Consider the following 24,266-nt stretch of genomic DNA (forward strand, 5'->3'; position numbering starts at 1 on the left):
GAAACTGCTTGTTGTCACACCGTTTTATTTCTCATCTCAGCGCAAAGACAATCTTGGTGTATTTTTAGTCAACTGTCAGCTGCTTCACAGGATGGATTTGTCAATGAGAGAGTCGAATCAGCCCTCTGAAAACTGCCGGAACAGGGTTTCTGATTGGCTGTCTTTGAAGTTTGGGACGAAGTGGATCTGGAGGATTTCTGAAAATCCCTCAGAGAGCGCAGGGGCCACAAAATGTTTCCTGTCCAGAGAGAGGGAGTGAGATTAGAGCAGATAGTACGTAGTTAGATATCACGTCGCATCGAGCAGCATCGGACGCTCACTATCCACATCCAAGCCGTCAAATATTAACATCTCTGCTCTGTGAGTAGAGAATACACACAAGCTAACCCTTCAACCAGAAGTTCAGGGATTCGATACCCAGCTCCTGCAGCTACATGTACGAAGTGGCCTTTGGCAAGACACTTAACCACCTCTCAAACATCATAACGTGGTGTTTTGTATTGACGTGTCATTGACTCAATTCTCAACACTCAAAGCTCGTCAATAAACGGCTCACTGTTAAGTAGTAAAAGTAATAGTAAAACACATTCTGAGTAAAGATAAAGAAAATGTGACTTCATATAAAACAAACGTTTAAACAGCTGTCCGGGAAAGGTCCTAAAGGGTTAAATGTGCAAAATGAGTATTGAACAATATACTGATAGTCGTCTTAATAACTGTGTTCAAAGTTTATTACTCATCATCTTTATTTAACATCTTCATCCGTCTCGTTATCCTCACCCACCTTGTAAATATCTGAAGAGTCTGAGTACACTGCAACTTGGCTGAGGTCAGACATCTTTAGTCCGCTGCCACTTGTTCTTTTTAGAGAGTCTGATGTCGTGATGAATTATCCCGTGGTGGCGACATTGTGAAGAGAACTGAAGCTTCATACAGTGCTGTTAGAACATGGGTTTCTTAACATTTTTCACCTTTTCACTCCAAAAGAAAACTTCCACTAACGTTCCTTAAGCTTCCGGCCTTCGCTCGTCCAGCCCAGCAGAGCCCAATGTTGGACATCCATCAGTGTAACCCAGATAGAAATGAAAAAAACAAACATATAATTCACATTAGGAGAATTGTCGAGACAGCCATGTTGTCCTCTGCCACCTCTCTCCGTTTTACCAGCATCGACCTGAACTTCTCTTGATTTCTTAATGCGAGTGGTTACAAAAGACTTGTTAGAAACTCCTTCACAGTGTTGAACAAAGCCGAGTCAGCTGAGAGGACTAAGCCGCCCGGAGGAGGGGGGAAGGGGAGAAAGGATGGGGGTGAAAGTGTAGGTGGGGGTCCTTGTTAAATCTCGATAATCTCTGCAATGATCTTTTAAGTTCATAAAATGTTATTCACACGCATGTTTGCTTGGACAAAACCTGAGTGAACAGGTACACAAACACATAAATACAGATACACATGACCACCAAACACCACAAACACCCAAACGGTGTCACTGTGTGGCAAACCAGGGGAAACGGTCCAGCCAATCCAGCACAGGGGGGCAGGACCCCAAGCTCAGGCTAGTGGAGGTGAGCAGGGTTCTACCCAGTTCAGGTGCTGCAGCCTCTGGACATATTGGCACACCTGCAGCCCACCAGAGCAGAGTTTATTTAACCACCAAGCAGCATGGTGAGAGTAACAGAGGCCCATGCTGCAGGATGAGGGTCCACATAGACTTTTATTTAAAGGTCACATATTCTCCTCCTTTTCAACCAGTTTCAATATGTCTCAGAGCTCCTCAAAACATGTGTGTGAAGTTTCTTGTTCTAAATCCACTCTGATCCTGTATTTGATCATGTCTATAAACCCCTCTATTTCAGCCCTGCTCAGAACAGGCTGTTTCTGTGTCTGTACCTTTAAATGTAAATGAGCTGTGTCTCACCACTCCCCTCCCTGGAAGGGCTCGTGTGGCTCTGGCTTTCTTGCTCCATAATAATAATAATAATAATAAATTTGATTTATATTATATAGCGCTTTTCTAAATACTCAAAGATGCTTTGACAGGAAACATAAAAAAACAAAAAAAACAAAGCAAAAACTAAGAGAACAATACAAAATAGAAATAGTGTCAAGGGAAGAGGATGAGAGTCAGTGGTTGTAGGCGGTGATGAAAAGATGAGTTTTTAGGGATTTCTTGTAGGAAGTGAGTGTGGGGGGGTCTCTGATGTTTTTAGGGAGAGAGTTCCAAAGGGTGGGAGCTGCAATGGAGAAGGCCCTGTCCCTGCAGGGGGGGGACAGGAGGTTTGCATCCGCAGACCTGAGAGTGCGGGTGGGAGTGTGTTGGTGGAGGAGCTCAGACAGGTAGGGGGGAGCCAGGTTGTGGAGGGCTTTGTAGGTGAGGATGAGGAGTTTGAAGTGGATACGCTGGGGGATGGGGAGCCAGTGGAGGTCATGAAGGACAGGGGTGATGTGATCTCAGGTGCGGGAGTGTGTGAGGAGACGAGCAGCGGAGTTTTGACTGTGTTGAAGTTTCTTGATTTGGATGGTGAACCATAGAGGAGACTGTTGCAATAGTCTAATCTGGAGGTGATGAATGCGTGGGTGAGGGTCTCGGCAGCTGAGAATGAGAGTGATGGGCGGAGGCGGGCGATGTTTCTGAGGTGGAAAAAGGCTGTTTTGGTGATTTGTTTAATGTTTTTGTCGTAGGAGAGGGTTTGGTCGAAGATGACACCAAGGTTACGGATGTGGGGGGAAGGGAGCACTGTGGAGCCATCGATGGTTAGGGAGAAGTTGTTGGTGGATTTGATGAGGGATTTGGGGCCGATGATAATGACTTCTGATTTGTCACAGTTGAGTTTGAGAAAGTTGGTTTGAAGCCAGGATTTTATTTCTGTGATGCAGTCAGTGAGGATTGAGTGAGTGGCAGGAGTGATGACTTTGGTGGCGATGTGGAGCTGGATGTCGTCGGCAAAGCAGTGAAACTGGAGTCCATGGCGGCGGGTGATGTGACCAAGGGGGAGCATGTACATAATGAAGAGGAGGGGACCTAGTACTGAACCTTTGGGAACACCTTGGGAGAGAGGAGCAGTGGGGGATTTGCAGTGGTTGATGCTGATGAACTGGTATCTGTCAGAGAGGTATGATTTGAGCCAGGAGAGTGCAGTGCCGGTGATGTTGAATGTGGTTTCAAGGCGGGAGAGAAGGATGGAATGGTTGATGGTGTCAAAAGCTGCGCTTAGGTCCAGTAGGATGAGCAGGTTGAGGTTTCCGGCATCAGAAGAGAGGAGAAGGTCGTTGGTGATCTTGAGGAGAGCTGTTTCGGTGCTGTGGTGGGAACGGAAACCAGATTGGAATGATTCATAGAGGTCATTGGCAGAGAGGTAGATTTTGAGTTGTGAAGCAATAGCACGTTCCAGAAGTTTTGAGAGAAAGGGGAGGTTGGAGATGGGTCTGTAGTTGTTTGGGATGTCGGGATTGAGTCCAGGTTTTTTTTAAATGGGGGTGACAGCAGCAAGTTTGAGGGATAGTGGAACGGCCCCAGTGGAGAGGGAGGAATTAACTGTTGAGATGATGAGTGGGGATAGGGTGGGAAGGCAGGCCTTGACAAGACTGGTGGGGATGGGGTCCAGAAGGCAGGTGGAGGTTTTCATTCCCGTGATGAGGCCAGAGAGCTCTGCAGGGAGACAGGGGAGAACTGGGAAAGTTGCTGAGAGGTTAAGGTGGGGGAAGGGAAAGAAGGCGGGACAGGTAAAAGAGGTGCCAGGTTGTTGTAGATGGTGTCTATTCTAGAATGACAGGAAGGAGGTGCATTTGTCTGCTGTGAAGGATTGGGAACCGTTGTCCAAAGGGTTGAGGAGTTTGTTGATAGTGGAGAATAGTGATTTGGGGCTCCTGGAGCCAGACTGTATGAGATGTTAGGCCATGTCCTATTGTTTACGGTGAGAAGGCAGACTCAGAGGGCAGAACAAACACCTAGCTGTGGGAGTGTCACCCACCTGGGGGAGGGGTTACTGCCCTTTGTGATGTCATGAAGGGAAAATCTCCGAACGGGCTGTTTGAGCACACATTTTCTGAAAAGTGGAGCAGGCAAAAGACGGAGAGGATGGACTTGTCTCATGATTTGGGGGTTTGTAGACAGACTAGAGACACATATTAGTGTTAGAGAAACATGGTAAAGTGTATTTATAATGTGTGACATTTAATACCATCATAGTAACCTCACTGTTGTTTTAAATCATTTGGTAATGTAAAATAAAAATAAAATAAAAAGAATGACAGTGTCCTATGACATGAGACTTTTATAAAAATGAGTGCAATCAATAAAGAAAGTAAAGGGTTCAGATCTGTGCTGTCCAAAATTGCACAATCCCTCATTTCCCGGATTGGATCGTCTGTGTTAATGGATAATCAGTCATCAAATAAAGCGGCTGACTGCAGGTCGATTTAGACACTCTTGCTGTGGTTTTGACACAAAGGCCACAGACGGGACACAGAGCTCAGTCATGTATGTCAAGCCTGTACTGTGGATCTTACTCCTCGTCTCCGTCCAGGAGGGTGAGCCTAACATTTTTTGTGTTGCATTTACTGTCATTTCAAGTGTGGTTATTGGCATTGTTGGCGTCTGTGTACACATGTTTATAACGACCACTGACTGTTTGTGCTCCAGTGTTTCTGCAGGAATCTGAATACGATTATGGAACATACGAGGATCTACAGCCTCTCAACTGCTCCACAACAGAGAGCATTAAAGGTGGACATGTCACCTACTCACAGGTAAACAAACACCTGAACAGGGGAGCTGAAACTGATCAGCATATACTTCAATTAACACAAAAAATGTATGATCTATTAATCATTGTTTAAAACATAAAAATATGTTCTGTTCATGGCTCGGATTTTCTGCTTTTCTTTCTTTAATCATCTTTAAGTTGAATTTCTTTCTGAATTTTACTTTAATGACCAGACAAAATAACAATCTGAAGATGTCATGCTATACAACAAGAATTCCTTAATTATTATTTATTTGAATACCAATTTTTATTACATCCTGCAGTGTCAGAGTTTTAGGTTATAAGTTTAGTGGCCATATTTATCTCTAAGGGAAATATTGACTCCTCCCCTCGCAAATAAAAGTTGTTTAATTGAGGGACTAGAGAAAAGAAGAATAACATACTGTACTCACTGCTTAACTGCGTTTCTAGATCACGCTCATTTTGGGTAAATATACATGCAGTGTGAAGATACAAGCATAATAAAGATCGCTAGCATTAGCATGCTAACACAACAATGCACCGCAAGTTCTACAATTCTACAATTCACTTAGCAGACGCTTTTATCCAAAGCGACGTACATCAGAGAATAAGTACAACACAAGCAAGGATCTAGAAAAAAGGGAACAATGTCAGTAAGAGCAAACGATCAGCTTTGAGTCCGATTGGACACACAGGTGCTGACAGGAAGTGACCAGAGGCAAAGCACAACATTGACGGCAGTTCTTGAGAGCTCTAATCAGTATAGAAACCATCTTATAAGTCATCGTTATCAAACAAAAACCATCGTCATTACCATCATCATCATCATCAATAATATGGAGACCATCATCATTAAGTTAGTAGGTATTCATGAAAGAGCTTTGGTCTTTAGCTTTTTCTTAAAGGTGCAGAGGGACTCTGCAGATCGAATGGAGTTTGGAAGTTCATTCCACCACTGGGGGGCAACAGAGGAGAAGAGTCTAGTCAGAGACTTAGGACCCTGTTGTGAAGGTTGGATCAGACGCCTTTCATTGGCAGAGCGTAGTGGGCGGGAGAGAGTGTAGACCTGGATGAGAGAGTTAAAGTAAGGAGGAGCTGTTTTTGTCGCTGTTTTGTAAGCGAGCAACAGAGTTTTAAATTTGATGCGAGCAGTAACTGGGAGCCAGTGTAAGGAGATGAACAGCAGAGTGACATGTGCTCTTTTAGGAAGGTTGAAGACCAGTCGTGCTGCTGCATTTTGTATCATTTGCAGAGGTTTGATAGTGCATGTAGGAAGACCTGCCAGTAGAAAGTTGCAATAATCGATGCGTGATATCACAAGAGCCTGTACCAGGAGCTGTGTAGCATGTTCTGACAGGTAAGGTCTGATCTTCCTGATGTTATACAGGGCAAATAGACATGACCGGGAAATCGAGGCTACTTGAACCTTAAAAGTTAGCTGGTCATCAATCATGACATCCAGGTTCCGGGCAGACTTTGTGGGCATGAGTTTGGTTGTTCCAAGCTGGATATTGATCTGTGGTTGCATAGAGGGACTGGCTGGGATGACAAGGAGCTCAGTCTTTGAAAGATTGAGTTGAAGGTGCCGTTCATTCATCCATTTAGAGATATCAGCAAGGCATGATGAGATTCTTGCAGAAACTGTAACATCGTCTGGCGGGAATGACAGGAAGAGCTGGGTATCGTCAGCATAGCAGTGTTGTTTTGGTTTCATGCTGGTGCTCAAGGGCGACATCTGCTGGATCAGAAAATCACATATAAAGCCTTTAATGGTTTATGTATAGAGTTACACAATTTCAGTTAAACGGGCTAAAAATGAGACACTGAAAACAGAGGTGATAAACGGCTTAACAACAGCAGCACAGGGCAGCAAAGTGTGTGGAAAAGTAGACATTAAAGAAACAGCTGTTCTATGATATAAATCCATAGACTGTAAGTAATAATGGACGAAGTGACAGCCTTCTGTTCCTGCAGCGGGCTTTGGAGGCCCATCGATGGCGGTCTCCATGTTGGAAATCCTGTCTCAGTCTAACTTTCAGTCAACCTAACGACATGCTGAAAGCTGGAGCTGAGGCAGGTTTTAAGCCTCCTGACAAACTGTTACACTACGCCCACCTGTCAGTCATGTCAGCTACGCGCCTAACTATGGATAACACTTATCGTTCATAAAATCAAAATGGATGGGTTGTAAAATAATTCACTTCCTGTACAGTGTGTGCCCATGAGGACAATAACTAATCAAACAAATATTTTTGAACCAGGGTGTAATCATGTTAATTTATCCTGTTAAAACATGCGTTCTTGAATGGGGTGTATACGTGACATTCGGGGTTCTTGGAGCCAGCCTCAAGTTGACCCTCAACGAACTGCAGGATTTAGCACTTGCACTCAAACACTGCAACTCAAAGGTCTTAAAGGGTTTAACCAGCCAAGTTTCCAGGGACAGAATAAAGGGCAAAAAAGAGGATGTGTATTGTTTTTAAAAAAGGATCTGTCAGTATGATTCCTGGAAATAAAAAAGAAGAGAGACAATACTAAAAATACTGACGGTTCAATCCCTTTCATGATAAAAAGGAACTATACCATCTGGAAAGTGACACAATCTCATGTCACTTAATTTAGCTCCAGAAGTGACCATGTGTTTCCTCTCCAGGGGGGAATGGAGGGAAGTGTGCTGTCCTATCACTGCGGCCTGGGGCAATACCCTTCCCCGGTCAGCTACAGGACCTGCAGTGCAGATGGGGAGTGGTCCTCCATGAGATTACCAAGTGGCAGAGAGGTGTCTCGTGCTACATGCAAAGGTGATGTTTTTTGAGGGTGAATGAATTTAGGTCTCCTCTGGTTAGAGTCTGAATTTTGATTTTCATACTTCACTTATGTAAAATGTCCTCATCTGCTCGTCTGTCTGTCCACCGTTGTCAAAATCCCAGCTGTGTTGTGTCCAGCTCAGCTCCAGTTGGATCATGGAGACTTCTGGCCCAGAGACCAGTGGCTCCATGTAGGGGCCACACAGAGCTTCTCCTGCCAGGAGGGGTTCATCTTGTCTGGTTCCGCCCAGAGGAACTGCACCCTGACAGGAGAGTGGACGGGAAATACTCCTGTCTGTGAGAATGATGGTGAGGACAGACAACTTTGTGTATGATTAAATTAAATACAAACATGGTTACATTTCTCTTAATGAGTGCAACAGAGAACTACTGAGAACATCAGCTTACGAGGGGCTCTTAGGTGTATTAGAGCAAATAATTGTAGAGCGAGCATGCTCGGACTAATCTCACACTTAAAATGAGGTTTACGTCGTAAAGTAGATTTGGATGAATACACTTATTTACTCCACTTAACTTTACCTTATAATCATCTTTTGCAACAACAAAAAATATATTCCTAGCAAGTACAAACACCAGTATACTTTAGGCCACAGGTACCCAAACTCTCTCTGCCCGGCCCCCTTTTGCAACGCCCTAAAAAATGAACTATGAAAATCTTCTTTATGATTGAAACTTCCAGGAAGGCGTGTGTCTCTTTTCATTACCCACCGTTGTTAAAGTGAAGCAGAGGGCCAGACATGACTCGTCATATTTTTTTGTCTTTGTTTTAGGAGTTGTAGATTCATTGTCAGCCTTATGTTTACCTGAAGGTTGTCTCACTAAATGTGACATGCTTAGCTGGCGGTGCTCTGAACACCTGACGCAGAGCGATGGTTAAAAGTCCCAGAGCTGTTGTTCTCTTTATCGACATCAACGGAATACGTCTTGTCCAATCAAATCACTTACTTGAAACTTATTGTTGTATGAAATCGTGTATTTTTTTTGGATGTTGCCCCTCTGTCTTTAGATTCATCCGACGACTGTAATGACCCTGGGATCCCACCCGGGGCCCAGAGATCACCAGGCCGGTTTTACACGGGGCAGAAAGTGACTTACTGGTGTCAGGCCGGTATGGATCTGCTCGGCTCGGCTGAAAGGGTTTGCCTGGAGAACAGGGAGTGGAGTGGCTCAACTCCACGCTGCCAAGGTGCAGACTGACAGCCTTTTTAAACATCGATTAAGTGCAAAATTCTAATAACAGGCTTTTATAATAAAGCCCTTTTATCATAAAGAACCATAGAATAAGAAAATGAGAGACAGCATCAGTTGATGCCAGAGCAGCACACAGCGAACTGTTATATCATGACACATGTCAATTCATCAAGTCTTTGTTCTTACTGCAGCCCCAAACACCTTCGACTCCCCGAGTGTTGTGGCAGCAGTCATGGCGGGGTCGCTAGCAGGAAAGATGGATGTACTCTCACCAGACGCCAAACAGGAAAGTGGGTATAACTTGTATTGGTGTCTTAAAAGGAAGAATGTGTGACATTTAACACATAAATATAGAATACAGTAAATCAAGTATGTCCTGTGTAAATGTCTCTCTGAGTCATGACTGTCTACAATGAGTGAGAAGCTCGAGTCCTACCGGCTGTGTTGTTGTCAGAGCCGTGTTTACATGGCCGGGACGGCCGGCTTCTCCCCTTGTGTATCAGAGGTGTTTTAGTCAAGGACTAGAGAGAAGAAGAAGAACATACTCACTCCTTTTATGAATGCTATGTAAGCATTTTTAGATCACGGCCATGCAATGTGTAGCTACGAGCTAACTAAAGGGCGCTAACATTAGCATGCTAACACAACAATGCAGGCCACAGGCAATTGCAGCTCAAGCAAAGGACAATTTGGTCTCCCGCTTGTGCTTGACTCCTTTGTGCCAACGCGAGTGGAGAGTGGTTGGAGGAGGAGGCTTCAGAATAGTGGAGGTGCAGCCAAACAGCAGTTTGTTTTGGTTTCACGCTGGTGCTGAAGGACGACATCTACTGGGACAAAAAGTCGCACATTCTTCCTTTAAATATCTCAGCAATATTTCAGCCCATTAAGTGAAGTACTTTCTGTGTGTGTTAGGTGAAAGCAGCTCTTTTGGTCGTACCTTCCGTGTGGCTGAAGGCAGTCGCATGAATGTCTTCATTTTACTGGACACGTCGGGAAGCATTACAAAGGAGGACTTTGAAAAATCCAGGGAAGCCACCATTGCTCTGATAAGAAAGGTCTGTAGCATTAAAAAGATTACCTGTTTCCCTGTCATCCTGTCAGCCTGTCTCGGTGGCTGTAACTCCTACATGTCTTTTTTTTAGTTGGAGAGCTACGAGGTGCAGTTGAAGTTTCATGTGGTGTCATTTGCCAGCGTGGCTAAAGACATTGTCAACATCACAGACTCAGATATAAGTAGCAGCGTTGGCGACGTCATATGGAATCTGATGGAGTTCGACTACCATAGTAGGACTGTGTTTATTACTGCTTCATTCATTTACAGTATTTATGAGAAAATCACAATAAGTAAAGTATGCTCTGAACTTTTACATAATGTTTTATCTGCAGGCCACGGCAGTAAGACAGGCACCAACCTGCATGCTGCCCTGAAGCGTGTCAGTGAGATGATCGCCTTCTTAAAGCAAAACAGCGCCACAAACCATTTTAATGAGACTCAGAACATCATCGTCATAGAAACAGATGGTAAAAACAACCAATGTCTCTCATATCTGTTGAGATCCTCCAGCGCATAAAACTCATTTGATAACCTCTCTGACTTATTGAATGAAAGTGGGAACGTAATAAGGGATCTTATTTTGAAGGGTGTAGATGTCTGACATTTTCTTCTCTGCAGGTTTCACCAACACAGGCTCCAAACCTCAGATTGAGCTGGCCCGGATCAGGAGCCTGCTGGGTTACCACAAAATAGCCCCGGATCATACACATGAGACCATGCTGGGTATGATGATAAAAAGATAAGGTTTTCTGGTGTTGCAGTGGTTAGAGCTGTTTCCTCACAGCGAGGAGGTTCCTGGTTAGAATCCTCAAAGACATACTCGTTAGGTTAACTGGTGACTCTGTCTGGTTGTCTGTCTCTATATGTCAGCTCTGTGATTGACTGGTGAACAGTCCAGGGTGTAACCCCGCCTCTCACCCAATGACAGCTGGGATCAGCACCAGCCCCCCACGACGAACAGGACAAGCTGTTTAGATAATGAATGGATGGATAATTGAATAATAAGTCATTTCAACAACATCACAGTAAAGCAACATTACATCAGGCATGCAATGGTTTTTTACTTGTTACACACTGTAAGTGGTGTATGTGCGTGTAAAGTAAATGTCCATTTGTGTGTGTATTTTCAGATGTCTATGTGTTTGGTATCGGAGACCGAGTGAAAAGAGATCAGTTGAACTCTTTGGCTTCAAAAAAACGTGGTGAGGAGCACGTCTTTGTTCTGAAGGACTACGAAACACTGGGAGTAGTGTTCAACAGCATCATTAGTAAGTGAAAATAAAATAAAATCCCTCTCTCAATTCCATGGCCGAAGAGCTTGTGTTTCCACAATTCAATGTTTTATAGCTGTTTTCATACTAGCACTACTGACAAATTATTAGAAAATGTTCCTGATCTGGTTGTTCACACATGCACCTCACAGACACACATAGCACCAGTTTAAAACATTTCAGATTTGTAATTCAATCTTAATGCCAATATATCCGTTGTGGATGTTTCATTATGCAGGTGACAAAAGTGTGACGATGTGCGGGGTAGCTCAGGAACACATCTCCAAGGAGCAGAAGGAGGATGTCAAAGGGATCTTCACCAAACCCTGGCACGTCTCTGTGAAATCGGTGGGAGCTAGCTTTACGTACTACGACATGAAAGTCATAGCAGAACTTTTTTTTTTTTTGCATTCTACATTTTCACACTTTAATACTTTTTTTCTTCCTTCTAGTCGACGCCATGTGTTGGATCCATTGTGAGCAGCAACTGGGTGCTGACTGCAGCTCACTGCTTTGCCAGAGCGAGTACAGACAGTATCCATCAGCAGGTGGTCATACAGCATAGTCAGGGTCAGTGCCGGAAACTATTTGAGATTAGCAGAAACATTACACATCATGCCACGTTTTTTGCAGATGTGCCGATTTCTTTCAACAGGGCCAATATCGGCCAACACAGAAATCGTGTCTAAAAATGTTTATTAGACATGTATCTTGAAAAGATCGGTAGGAAAAGCTCCACATATGTTGGGTTCACTTGAACTTTCACGTCATCCATCTGTGCTTTAAATCCTTGTTGTTTTGAAATCATAATAAGCATCTTCTCTGGTTTCCAGGTGAGGGTGCGGTGGTTCCCAAGAAGGTGATCATGCACCCCAAGTACAACACCAGAGCACTGAGACACAGAAATGTATCCGAGTTCTACGACTATGATGTAGCTCTGGTGCAGGTGAACATGAGTATCCCTCTCTCCTGGAAGGCCAGGTAAGACCTGAGAATAAATGCTCACCTATTTTTTTTTTTTTAAAAAGGTGTCTTTTGTTTTCTCTTGTGTGTGTGTGTGTGTGTGTGTGTTGGCATTGTCTTTTATTCCCCCCATATAGTGCTGAGTGTTTGTGTTGTGTATGTCATTCAACAGACCTATCTGCTTGCCATGCACCGTGCCAGCCAGCCGAGCCATGAAGAGAGTCAACTCTACATGTCAGCAGCACAGTATGTGACCTTTCATGACCTAAGCATTCATGATAAGAGTACACCAGATTCTTTCAATCTGTTTATCCTGTTCAAACAGTGGTAATATTTAGGGAAGACCCAAAAAAAACCACCTCAGAGACTCATTGACGTCCCCCATTGGTTACTGACAGAAATGTGTAAAGCCTATCGATGGCAGTCGCCATATTGGAAATGCTGTCTAAACCTTGGTCTTAGTGTTACTCTGACACCTAGTGTTTAAAATGGGTACTGCAGTCCAAATTCAAAACATTGTAGAGAGCTGTCTCCCCCTGCCCCCTCCTCTCTAGAGTCGATGCTCACACAGGTCACCATGTGGTGGACACTGAAGCTTCAGTGTTTAGCCAGCTCTGCATGGGTCTGTAAACCTTTCTGCGTTCTAACCTCTCTCCATTTTTCAAAAGCATCTCCAATACTGATCCTAAAAGAGCAACGTGATCAGATTTAACTAGTTTGAATTAACACTGATGAATGTGTGCCTACAGGGGAGGAACTACTTCCTGATAAGGAGACTGCTGCCTTTTTCATTCATAAGAACTCCCTACGCAAAGGAACTTATATTCAAACAGGAAGTCAGGTGAGCTACTTCTTCTTCTGATAGAATTCCAGCAGGCTTTACACTGGTCAGTGTAGCTGGTCAGTATTTCCCTCCCCTCTAACCTGAAGTCGCCAGGTATCTGTAGAAATTCAACATAACACCCCATTTTCTCATTCCTGCATAAAATCTGTGAGGTGAGATTAAAGCTGGAGATGGTAAATAACAAAGAGTAATGAAAGAGTGTTTAAGTTGTGTTTTGTGTGTGCAGAGGCCTGGCTGTGTAGAGAAGGCGAAACAGACCCTCAAAGAGCCGACCAATGTGACACTGGAGGAGTACGTACCTGACAGATTCCTCTGTTCTGGGGGCTCCTCGGGATACCACTACACTATAAGCTGTAAAGGTCGGGATTCTAACCCTGCTGAGTTATTATAACCACCACAGTGTGACCTACATTGCATGTAGTTTACATTATTCTGTGTGTTGCTGTACAGGTGACTCTGGAGGATCACTGTTTCTGGAAAAAAGGAAGCGCTACTTTCAGGTGGGCTACTTTTCCACACAACAACAACCTCGTACACTATTTTCATCACACACATTTCTGCAGCAAGGCTTCAAAGAAATCAAGAAAATGTAACATATTCCTCCTTTTTTAATGACCTTACACTAGCTGCCTATTTCCTCACTGTTCCTACCTAAAACTTAAAGGATCAATATGTAACTCTGACACCTAGTGTTTAAAATGGGTACCACAGTCAAAATACATTCAAAACATTGTAGAGAGCTGTCTCCTCCTCTCTAGAGTCAATGCTCACACAGGTTGCCATGTGGTGGACACTGTAGCTTCAGTGTTTATCCAGCTCTGCATCGGTCTGTAAACCTTTCTGTGTTCTAACCTCTCTCCATTTTTCAAAATCATCTCCAATATTGATCCTAGTTTGAGCACGTTTCTGCTCGTGGAGCTTATTAGAAACATGCAGAGGCTTTTTAGATCGGGTACAATCACTTCTATCTGAATCACTTCTCTTGCCCGCTTCCATCGCTGCATCGGGCATCCAAAACGGCCGTGTGGGGGTGCCTTAAAACCGCCTACCTCCTCTGGTCCGAACAAATCCAGAGCATTCAGGACCAGAATCTAAAGTTAGAAGGAGGACATACTGGCTGCTGCATTGTTGTCAGAGAAGCCAGCACTTCAACATAACATGTTTCCTTAATGTCTGATCATATAGTAAGATCACTTTATCATTTCACTCACTACACATCTCACTGATTGGTTCTATAAAGTCTAAAGGAGACAGAGCGTTTTATGCTTTGTAAAACACTTTGAGACATTGGTTTAGTCAGTGCTCTATTAATAAACTTTATTTTTCCTGCTTTTGCCACCAGGTGGGAGTAGTGAGCTGGGGCACCACAGATATCTGCAACAACCTCAACCCAGCACTGAGGCGTTACAGGAGTGACAAGCCGCCACCTGATGCTCGAGACTTTCACATCGACCTCTTCAAGATAATGCCCTGGCTGAAAAGGCATCTCAAAGACGAGATCCAGTTCCTGCCTGATATTGCGTGAACAGCAAAGTCCAAGCTTTTCAAAGCTTTATTGACAAATGGTATACTGTGATTTGTATAGACGTGGTGCATTTAACTCATGCAGTGTAAAGCATTAAAAAAAAGAAACTGCTTGTTGTCACACCGTTTTATTTCTCATCTCAGCGCAAAGACAATCTTGGTGTATTTTTAGTCAACTGTCAGCTGCTTCACAGGATGGATTTGTCAATGAGAGAGTCGAATCAGCCCTCTGAAAACTGCCGGAACAGGGTTTCTGATTGGCTGTCTTTGAAGTTTGGGACGAAGTGGATCTGGAGGATTTCTGAAAATCCCTCAGAGAGCGCAGGGGCCACAAAATGTTTCCTGTCCAGAGAGAGGGAGTGAGATTAGAGCAGATAGTACGTAGTTAGATATCACGTTGCATCGAGCAGCATCGGACGCTCACTATCCATATCCAAGCCGTCAAATATTAACATCTCTGCTCTGTGAGTAGAGAATACACACAAGCTAACCCTTCAACCAGAAGTTCAGGGATTCGATACCCAGCTCCTGCAGCTACATGTACGAAGTGGCCTTTGGCAAGACACTTAACCACCTCTCAAATATCATAACGTGGTGTTTTGTATTGACGAGTCATTGACTCAATTCTCAACACTCAAAGCTCGTCAATAAACGGCTCACTGTGAGCAGAATAAAGTTTTTCTCCGGGGGGTTGAAACAAGTCAAAAGAAAGATATTTCAACACGGATGTGGATATTAAAAAAATGAATCAATATCTCCACTTTGTAAAACACGCTAACAATGTAAATTAAGAAAAGGAAAAGAAAAGCTTCCTCTGACGCTCTCAGCGCCTTGTAGAGCCACCTCCTGTGCCTAAGTGAGGGCAGGATTGAAATAGAAACGAACGAGGCTTCAGGGCAAAAAGGATCATCGTGCTGTTTTGCGCTGCTTTGTTGCAGGCTGTTAGGAAACTTCAAATAGGACACAATTAAATCAAGCTGATTCTGACGCTTGATCGCATTGCATGCTGTTAGGACACGGTTTAACTGTTCAAAAAAGTTTTACTTGCAGAAATACAAAAAATATTGATTCAATTTCAAACTCACAAGGATGAGGTAGAGCTTGTTAAAATGTTTACAAGCTAAAACCACTGGGTGACATGTATTCAACTGCTTTTTAGCCCACGTTTTGGCCCATACAAAAGAGTGAAAAGAAAGCTTTTTTTTTTTTTTTTACTTACTTGTAACTGTGAAAAATCATGTCACTGACTTTGGCATGTTTGACGTCGGATGGAGCCATCTCACGGAACTGAGGGCGACAAAAATGACATCAGCAGCACGGTCAAACATCACAATGAATTAAGAGTGATGGTGTAAAGAGGCGGGTCTTACTCTGTTGTTGTGTTTGGCTTGCTCCAGAGAGGCTGTGAATTGGAAACAACGGCAGGGCACTCCTGCAGCCTTGGCCACATCCAAATATCTAAAAAAAAATACAAACACAGAAAAATGAATTCACACTACACGTACCTGTTAGCTGTGGGAATATTATCATGCAGCAAAACAGAGATCCAGAAGCATAGAATCAGAGTTCACAGAATAAAACACCTGAACCTGATTTTTTTTTTTTTTTTAACAATCAGTGCACAAATAGGAAGACACATCGGTGCATCTGCACAAAATGTTTCTGATAAGTTTGTGCTCTACCGTTTGCGTGACTCTGTATCTGGGTTCGTGTTGTCAACGGCGACACTTTGGCCCTCTTTCAGCGCGCGCTCACATTCAGACACGCATTTCTGCCACGAGCCAAGTGTGTCCTGATGCAAAACAGAACAGGGAAGAAGAACAGTCCCAACGTGTCAGGGAGGAAGTCCTCAAAACTGATTTATAAATGTGCAAACAGAATCAAAATGATTCCCATTTGCAGTTATTATATATTTTCTAATTATTAAAGAAGTGTAGCAAACAGCAAATTAAACTAGAAACTCCTATTTCAAACAGTTACAATCTTGTTTGATGTGAATGTGTCTTAAGAACCGGAGGGAAATCCACTCACCCTGTTAACGTACACATAGCCTTTTGGGATAATGTGGCTGTGGAAGAAGGTGGATTTACCGGCTGTGAAGAGATGAGAGACAACATCAGAGTGGCTGTGGTGCAAGGTGGGGTGAGAAAAAGTGATGCTTAACTTCCTCTTACATGCAGGGAAACCCACAGCAACAATGACCTCCGTCTTGCTTGAGGTGAGGGAGGCGGATGGTGGGTCGTACAGCCTGACAGTGGAGTCGATTATCCTCTAAAATTTTAGATAAAGAAGCATATTGAAAAATACAGAGCATACAAACAAGGGTTTCTCCTGGAGAACAAAAATACAGTTCAATGCCAGTTTGTTAATTGTACTCACAGGGTCAAAACTAGGCAGCTTGTAGGCGGCGCTCTTCCAGCCCAGGAAATACTCCTCTGGGGTGTGGAACTGCAGCCCAATGTTCAGAGCAAACTACAAAAGCAGGAAGGAAGAAAGTAACTGGAACACAATCCTCTTATTTCAGCACTGGAAACATTGAGCTGCAGTATAATGATGTTTAAGATCACATGTATGAAGAATAGCTGACAAATTAGAACACACAGCAAGGTAAAGAGGAGGAGGAGGAGGAGGAGGAGGAGGAGGAGGCCCAGAGTTGTGCAACAGCAAAGCAGAGTCAAAATCTCCAGACTTACCAGTCTGTCACTGCAGGAAAAGTCCTTCTTCTTCCTCCCTGGAGCCCAGTTCTCTGGTCTACCTGCAGCATCTGTGCACAGAGTTAGAATCAAAAGCTGTGAGTCTGTGTGTGTCTCTCTGCCGACAAGCCAATGTAGAATTTCAAAAAATGTGCAGTTCCTTTAGTGTCCACTTGAGGCTGGCTCCAAAAGTCAAGGACTGCCTAAGACCCTTAAGACCCGCCTTAACTCCAGCTCTTTGCCTTTTAGTAGAATCATCGCTAATTTAGTTGCAGATTTCCAATATTTCCAATATGGCGACCGTATGACTCTTCCAGCGTCTACAGCCTGTTGTTTGCAAACTGTTTGCATGCATGTGTATTCAGCTGTTACCATGGTACCTACAGTCCATGGCTTAATGGCCACATTAGAGAGGGTTATTTATTCAGCTCTATGTGCCTGACAAATTCAGTTTTCTACTTTTAGATGGATGCTTGTGTGTGTGTCATTTTCTCAATCATTCAGGTGATGGTGATTCCAGCTTTAATCCAACAGACAAATGGACTTAGTTGATGACATTCTTGAAGACATTTCACTTCTCCAGTGAAAGGCTTGTTTGCGTCTAGATCTTTAAGAACTTCAACCAAGTCCAGTTGTCTTTCTGATTAAACTCTGAATGTGTGCATGCGTTCATCTCTGAGAACACATCAGATATCTTAATACACACATCCACCTGCAGGTATGGGATGTTATCTCTATGGCAACACTGCTTCATATACCCAACCATACTCACCTCCCACATAAAGAGTCTGTGTCTTGTCGACAGTCACACCATCATTTGCCTGAATAGGAAACACACATTCAAAGTAACTCATGCATATCACTTAAATAGACAGCTCAGAGTCACACAAAGCACAAGACAACAGTAAGAATGCTGGGAGGAATCATCAAAGGGCGTCTCATGTGACTCATCTAATTCACTGCAACAGCAATGCAGTGCAAATAGCCCATGTGAGGTGTGGTTCGTCTTGTGGGTGTGTGTGTGCTGTTACCTTCTCACACAAGTGGTTCCACATTCCCATCACGGGTTTCCTGTACAGGCCAGGACCTGTTGCTACAAACACCTGAGACACAAACAAGGGGAGGATATCATCTTTTTCATGAGAGGGATGAGAGCATAAGATTTAAGATTTACTTTTATTGATCCCTGCAAGGGGAAATTTCAGTTTTTACACTCTGTTTATCATGCATTTGGAGCTTGTGGGTTGGTGCTTGTGGGTTTGGTGCCTTGCACAAGGGCACCTCGACAGTGCTCAGGAAGTGATCTGGCACCTCTCCAGCTACCAGACCAACTTCCATATTTGGTCCACACCCGTCTATTTTACAGAGTCAACCTCCAACGTGACCGACCTGCACAGGTAGCTTCAGCTTGGTGAGGATGTCCTCTACTTTGGACTTGAAGACTTCCGGTCTCAGTTTGCCTTTAGCGATCCCCATCTGGTTGGTGAAGAACACCACCTACAGGGAGGGGAGCAGAGGAAGGGTAGACCAGGTAATGAAGTGCCATGTTTCCAGTTATGTTCAGTACGGTTTTTTTTCTCGTTCTCACCTTGTATCCTTTCTTGAGCAAGCTGGCCAGCCTGGGCTGAATCTCGGGATACAGGATCCTGTTAATTGAATGTGCAAAGAAAATAACCATAAAGCAGAAAATCTAATAAAAGCCAAAAAAAATGTGTTACATTGTTAAGCTGAAGCAAACTATGTTAAAGGGGGAGATCGGGGATTGCAGGCATACCTCCAGTCATCCGGCGCGGTGGGAAACACTTTTCCAGACTTGGTGGTGATGATGCAGCCGTCTATGTCAAACCCAGCGATCTGGAAGAAAGAAGAAGAGAACACGTTCAGACGTTTGCATCGTAGCAGCACAGGCCAAACAGAAATCCTAGAAGATAACGTCTGTCACCCCCCACCCCCCACCCCCTTTACAGTAGTGGAACTCGTCTGATTCTGTACATACAACCTTTATTTTGAAGGAGCTCCACTGTCATAGTCAGAGTAGGAAATCGTGGACAGGGCCCCACAGGTCTTGAACCTGGGCTGCCCCCTTTGGAGGACTATGGCCTCCATCAAGTGGTGCAACCTAACCGCTAGGCCATCTATGCCCCATGAGCTACTTTCTTACATCAAAACTTTTAGCACTCATTGCAACTTTGCATGTTTTTATTGGTAGGTCTAAATTATGAACCCCTTTAACCAAAGCTCAAACCTCAACACCATGAAACAGTAAAATCCCTGAACCAAAACACTGATACAAACGTAAAGCCTTTCCACTGGCACATCTCCCACCTTGTCACTCGCTTTGACACCAGCAGCCGTGTAGAGCAACAGGTTGCTTATCTGCTGCCAGTTGCTCTTCAGACAGCCTTTTGCAGATGAAGACGACGATGACGGCTGAAGGCTCGTACTCTCTTCTGTCAGAGACTTCCCCGCCAACTCTTGCAGCTGCTTGAGCTTTTCTTCCGCCAGCCTCTCCTCCTCCTCATTGTCCTCCTCTTCCTCCCTCCTTCTAGCTGAGGCCTCCTCGCCTTTCCTCTGGCGCTTCCCCTCAGGGTGCCCACTCTCTGGGCTCAGTCGTCTTTTAGAGGACTACTCAGAATAATAAAGAATAAAGTGTCACTCATTTCCATCTACAGTTATGTACATGTACTTAATAGGAACAAACACAAGGACTAACAGTGTGTCACCTTCATGGGAGACGTAGAAAAGAAATCCTTTATACTGCGCTTAGGATTTGGACTGGACTTTCCCTCTTTTTCCGTCTCGTTTTTTCCTCCTTTTGTCTTTCCTGTGGTTTTGAGTCCTTTCTGTGCAGCGCCGGATGCCGCTCCGTTTGAACTCAGAGCAAAGTGCAGTTTAAATGGATGGTTCTGGTTAACAAGGTAGAGTGTGCCTCCGTGTTTGAGTTTTCCAGACTGGCCACGGCTCAGCTGCTCGCCGTCAAGAGAACTTGGATTGGGACCGAGCTGAGGAATAAAAAAACAGGACAAGCGTGGACATTGGACTCTCAGTATTTGTTATACAGTTAGTTTAGAGGACTGGAGATAAGCAGGGTGTGTCCAAGCAGTGAAGAGAAAGGTCTGCTGACATCGCTTTTTAAAAAAAACTTTATGAGCTGACAGATGTTTTCATTATGCAACACCAAATATTAACTCTGTGTGGTGTTTGTTGAGTGTCGTCTGGCAGAGGTGTCGTTCTAGTCAGAGTGTTTCGCAGGGAGGGAGACAAACTGAACCATCATGTGACACTGCAGGCTTTGTTTTCATACCTGAGTTACGACCACATCCTGGTCTGCATAGCAAGCCACCACCTTCACTGGAGGAGACATGAAGTCTGTTACCATCATTTAAACACACAGACACACACATCTCTAACCGCATATTTCATAAGAGACAGAAAGTTAAACATTTTGCAGTAACACAATTCTGCAGTTTGCATACGTCTGCTTTGCCTCTTTTTACGTTTCACTATTTATCAAAATGTCAGATGGCCATTTGAGGGAATAGTTGGAAGACTAATCGTTTATAAGAAAATGACAGTTATGAATGCTATTGGGGCTGAGATCATTTATTTTTATTATCAGTTACTCCCCATCACGAATCATTGTGCCTGTAAACGATAGAAAACAGGACCAGGTGTCCCAGAATGTGACATCTCTAAATCGCTTGATGTGAAAATCCTAACGACGTTATCAACTGTATGATAATGACGATGATATGCAATAACAGCGTATTCCATATTTCCACAAAAATAATTACTTTGTGATGTAAAAGACACGTTAGCCTACTTAATATTATTGTTAGGGCTGCTCCGATGCATCGGTTTAACATCGGTATCGGCCGATATCGTCCCTGTTGACTTGGCAAATTGGCAAATGAACTGATGTCGGTATTGGATGTTTTTTATTTGTTGTGTCAAATCAATTTAATGCTGACAACTCTTACACCTAACTAGGTTTTTTTATTGGGCAGAGGAAGTCACCGGTGGATTAAACTCTGACTTGTTTTTAATGTCACACATGAGATAAAATGTCGGCATTGTGGGAGTCTGACGCCAAAAGAAGTAATGAAACAAACATTGGTATCAAAATCGGCAAATTTTGGTGTCAGCCCTGATTTTCCCAATCGGTGCATTTTACATTATGGTAGTTAATCAAATCTAGTATAATAACAGGAGAATAGCACGAGCTGTTCAGTGAAATTAGTAGGGGGAGTGTGTTAAACAACTGAACAGAACTACTGTGTCACAATCTCTTTTGGAGCTGAGCATCCCTACATTTTTAAACCTAAAATCTCCCTGATTCAATCTAAAGTGAAATAAAAAATCAAAACGAATCATGTAAATTCCAAAATAACCCTGTGATTTACATCTATATGTGTATGTGACTTTTTATAAGATGGAAAATTACCGAAATAAACTAAACTCATCTTTAACTTATTTAAGAACTACAAGGTTCTGCGTGATAAGAACTACAAGGTTCTACAAGAACTACAAGGTTCTGCGTGATAAGAACTACAAGGTTCTACAAGAACTACAAGGTTCTGCGTGATAAGAACTATAAGGTTCTGCCTCATAAGAACTATAAGGTTCTGCATGATAAGAACTACACGGTTCTGCGTGATAAGAACTACAAGGTTCTGCGTCATAAGAACTACAAGGTTCTGCGTGAATGGTGCGTCACTGAAATGACCCATGTTTGTGTTTCTCTTGTCCGTCTCTTCTCTTCTCACCCTGGTGCCTGGAGCATTTCTTATCGGCCACCCCGGTGTCCGGACCCCGGCCCAGAATCACAGCTCGTCCATCCTCCAGGAGGACCCGAGCCCCGGATGGACCAACCCCAACCAGCGTACACGACATGTAAGCGGGGCTGCTTCACTTTGAGCCTCCGGGTGTGTTTTTAGTTAAAAGTCGTTTAATAAAATAAAGAAGCGAGATAAATAAGTGAGATACTTTTCGCAATGCAGCAGCACAATAAGTCCAAATTAACCACGCAGCTACTTTTGGCACAACTTCTTCTATCTGAGGTTTTTAAATTCACGCAGTGGTAAACAAACAAACCGGAGACGGCTTGTTTTTTTTTTTCGAGTGTCCCCCCGCGGTCCATCAGAAAAAATACGCTCGTACAGAAACATGAGCTATTTTAGGGTTCCGTCTACTTTTCCGGGTTTCTCCCACATTAAATCATTTTATTTAAGTCACCTGTGTGCTCCTTCACTCAGTCACTCACACAAGGAGGAAGAGAGGTAAGCACCAAGGTAAAACAAGACACCAGGTGAGACCGACGGTATCATCAATTCTCTTAAGTACTTACCGACTCAGCTAAATGCTTCTCAGTTCATCATTTGGAGTAATTAGGGAGAGAAGTTTTCCGTCTTCCCATTTAACAGTTTACCAAACGTGATGCAGCATAACTAAAGAATAAAACAGCTTCCTGCTAAACCGGACTGACAGGTTTCTTTTCTTTTCATATTATAAAAGCTGGTTGCTGGATTAAGTTGACTTGTTTTGTACCAACGTGTGTGATTTGTGTGTGTGATTACTGTATGGTGACATTGATGAACCAACATATGATTTGTTGGTGTGGACATCACTTACAATTCGCAGACAACAGCACCGGTTTTTATTTCTAAAGCAAAACTGTAAGAAGTTCCTCTGTCATCTTCTTTAGTTCAGTCCTACTGGTTTCATTCTTTATTTATATGTGCAGAAGAGTAAAATAAGACAGAAGAAGACACGTACATACAAAATGCTGACGTGTCACAAAGTCCACACCAATTACTCCAAGAGGGATTAATAAAGTTGTTTGAATTGAATTGAAAAGAATCCCCTAAGGGCTTGTACGAATATCCCACCTAACATTGAAATGAAAACATCTGCAAAGTCTTGTCACAAAATACAAAATCATTTAGGTGTCATTTTTCTATAATGTGACATACTGAATTCAAATACCGCTGTAAGCTCTTAAAAGCACGTGTAGATCTCTTTTAAAACGCAGAATAAATGAGTGACCGTGGGCATGGGAGTCACTTTGGTTACCACTTTGAATTTGTTGCTCTTTACAGAACTCAGAGCGCTGACAGATCTGTGATAACGGCCTTTTCTTATAATACACCACGGGCAAGAAATACTCTTCATGAAGAGCTAAAAACAGACACACTGATGTTGCTAAACAAATTAAAGAGCCTCATAAAGAAGGTTCGTGACAGAGGCATGTGGTGGTTTTTCATGAAGGGCCACTTGTGTATTTGATAATGTTTTTAAAATGTTTGTGGTTTCCCATGTTGTGTTATTATGAATGAAACCTTTATTGCCCCTAGGGGAATTTGCCTTACATTTACAGGACAGCACATGAGAACACACTAAAGCATCACATGATTGAGGGATTTCAAAAAGTTAAATAAAGTGCAGAGTGCCGAGTTCGTCCTGTATAATCAGTTCTTATTAAGCAGCTAAATACTGCGCGGTACAAAGGATGTAATGCCTCTTTTAGTCCTCATCCTGGGCAGTCTGTACCTGCGCAAATTGTAGGGGATCCATTTGACTGTTTGTTTCAGACCTTAAGTGAGATAAAACGATGCGCTCAAAACATTTCATGACAACTGAGGTCAGAGCAATGGGTCTAAAATCATTGAATTCAGTGGGGATTGTCTTTTTTGGTAATGGGATAATTTTAGATATTTTCCATGATTTTGGGATTAATTGTGAATTTAAGGAAGTTTGGAAAAGTTGTGTGAACACAGGACCTAACTGCTTACAGCATTTTTTAAGTGTATTACCGTCTAACCCATCTGGGCCGATGGATTTCCTCACATTAATCTTGGAAAAGGCAAACTGCACTTCCTCAGTTGTCATTTGAATAGGAGTGCCATATTTTCTCCAGTCTGCCTCAGGCTCCAATGGGGATTGACTACCAGTCTCATATCGTGCGAAGAAGTTGTTCATGTCATTGGCAAATTCAATTGTATATGAAGCATTATTCTGTTGGGAGTTCAAGCCAATCATTGTTTTAATTCCACGCCAAGCCTCCCTTCCTTTATTGTCTGTAAGTAGTTGCTCAACTTTAGCTTTGTAGTCCCTTTTTGCTTCGTTAATTTTCATTTGTATATTTGTCTTTGTATTAGTTTCCCTTTATGTC

The 24,266-nt window shown here is 43.2% G+C and overlaps 2 protein-coding genes across 2 annotated transcripts; one reads left to right on the forward strand and one right to left on the reverse strand.

Moving 5' to 3' along the window:
* The first annotated feature begins 4,459 nt into the window (after positions 1-4,459).
* On the forward strand, positions 4,460-14,418 carry LOC132979789 (complement C2-like). Its single transcript, XM_061045622.1, has 19 exons — positions 4,460-4,530; positions 4,643-4,749; positions 7,381-7,528; positions 7,658-7,843; positions 8,562-8,741; positions 8,938-9,036; positions 9,659-9,801; positions 9,889-10,030; positions 10,133-10,267; positions 10,419-10,523; positions 10,931-11,068; positions 11,310-11,419; positions 11,524-11,641; positions 11,905-12,052; positions 12,207-12,280; positions 12,784-12,875; positions 13,105-13,237; positions 13,329-13,378; positions 14,221-14,418. Exons 1-19 carry the CDS (start codon positions 4,479-4,481, stop codon positions 14,401-14,403), a joined length of 2,343 nt encoding a protein of 780 aa, XP_060901605.1. The 5' UTR covers positions 4,460-4,478; the 3' UTR covers positions 14,404-14,418.
* A 96-nt stretch (positions 14,419-14,514) lies between these two features.
* pnkp (polynucleotide kinase 3'-phosphatase) lies at positions 14,515-22,218 on the reverse strand. Its single transcript, XM_061045638.1, has 17 exons — positions 21,862-22,218; positions 20,400-20,446; positions 19,819-20,097; positions 19,421-19,720; positions 18,870-18,949; positions 18,684-18,741; positions 18,485-18,592; positions 18,127-18,198; positions 17,868-17,916; positions 17,096-17,166; positions 16,782-16,874; positions 16,577-16,673; positions 16,434-16,495; positions 16,085-16,194; positions 15,773-15,860; positions 15,622-15,689; positions 14,515-14,744 (listed from the first exon to the last, which is right to left on the reverse strand). The coding sequence occupies exons 1-17, from the start codon at positions 21,986-21,988 to the stop codon at positions 14,624-14,626; spliced, it is 1,830 nt and encodes a 609-aa protein (XP_060901621.1). The 5' UTR covers positions 21,989-22,218; the 3' UTR covers positions 14,515-14,623.
* Positions 22,219-24,266: the final 2,048 nt, after the last annotated feature.

This window comes from Labrus mixtus, chromosome 9 (assembly GCF_963584025.1).
Source record: "Labrus mixtus chromosome 9, fLabMix1.1, whole genome shotgun sequence".
Taxonomy (NCBI): Eukaryota; Metazoa; Chordata; class Actinopteri; order Labriformes; family Labridae; genus Labrus; species Labrus mixtus.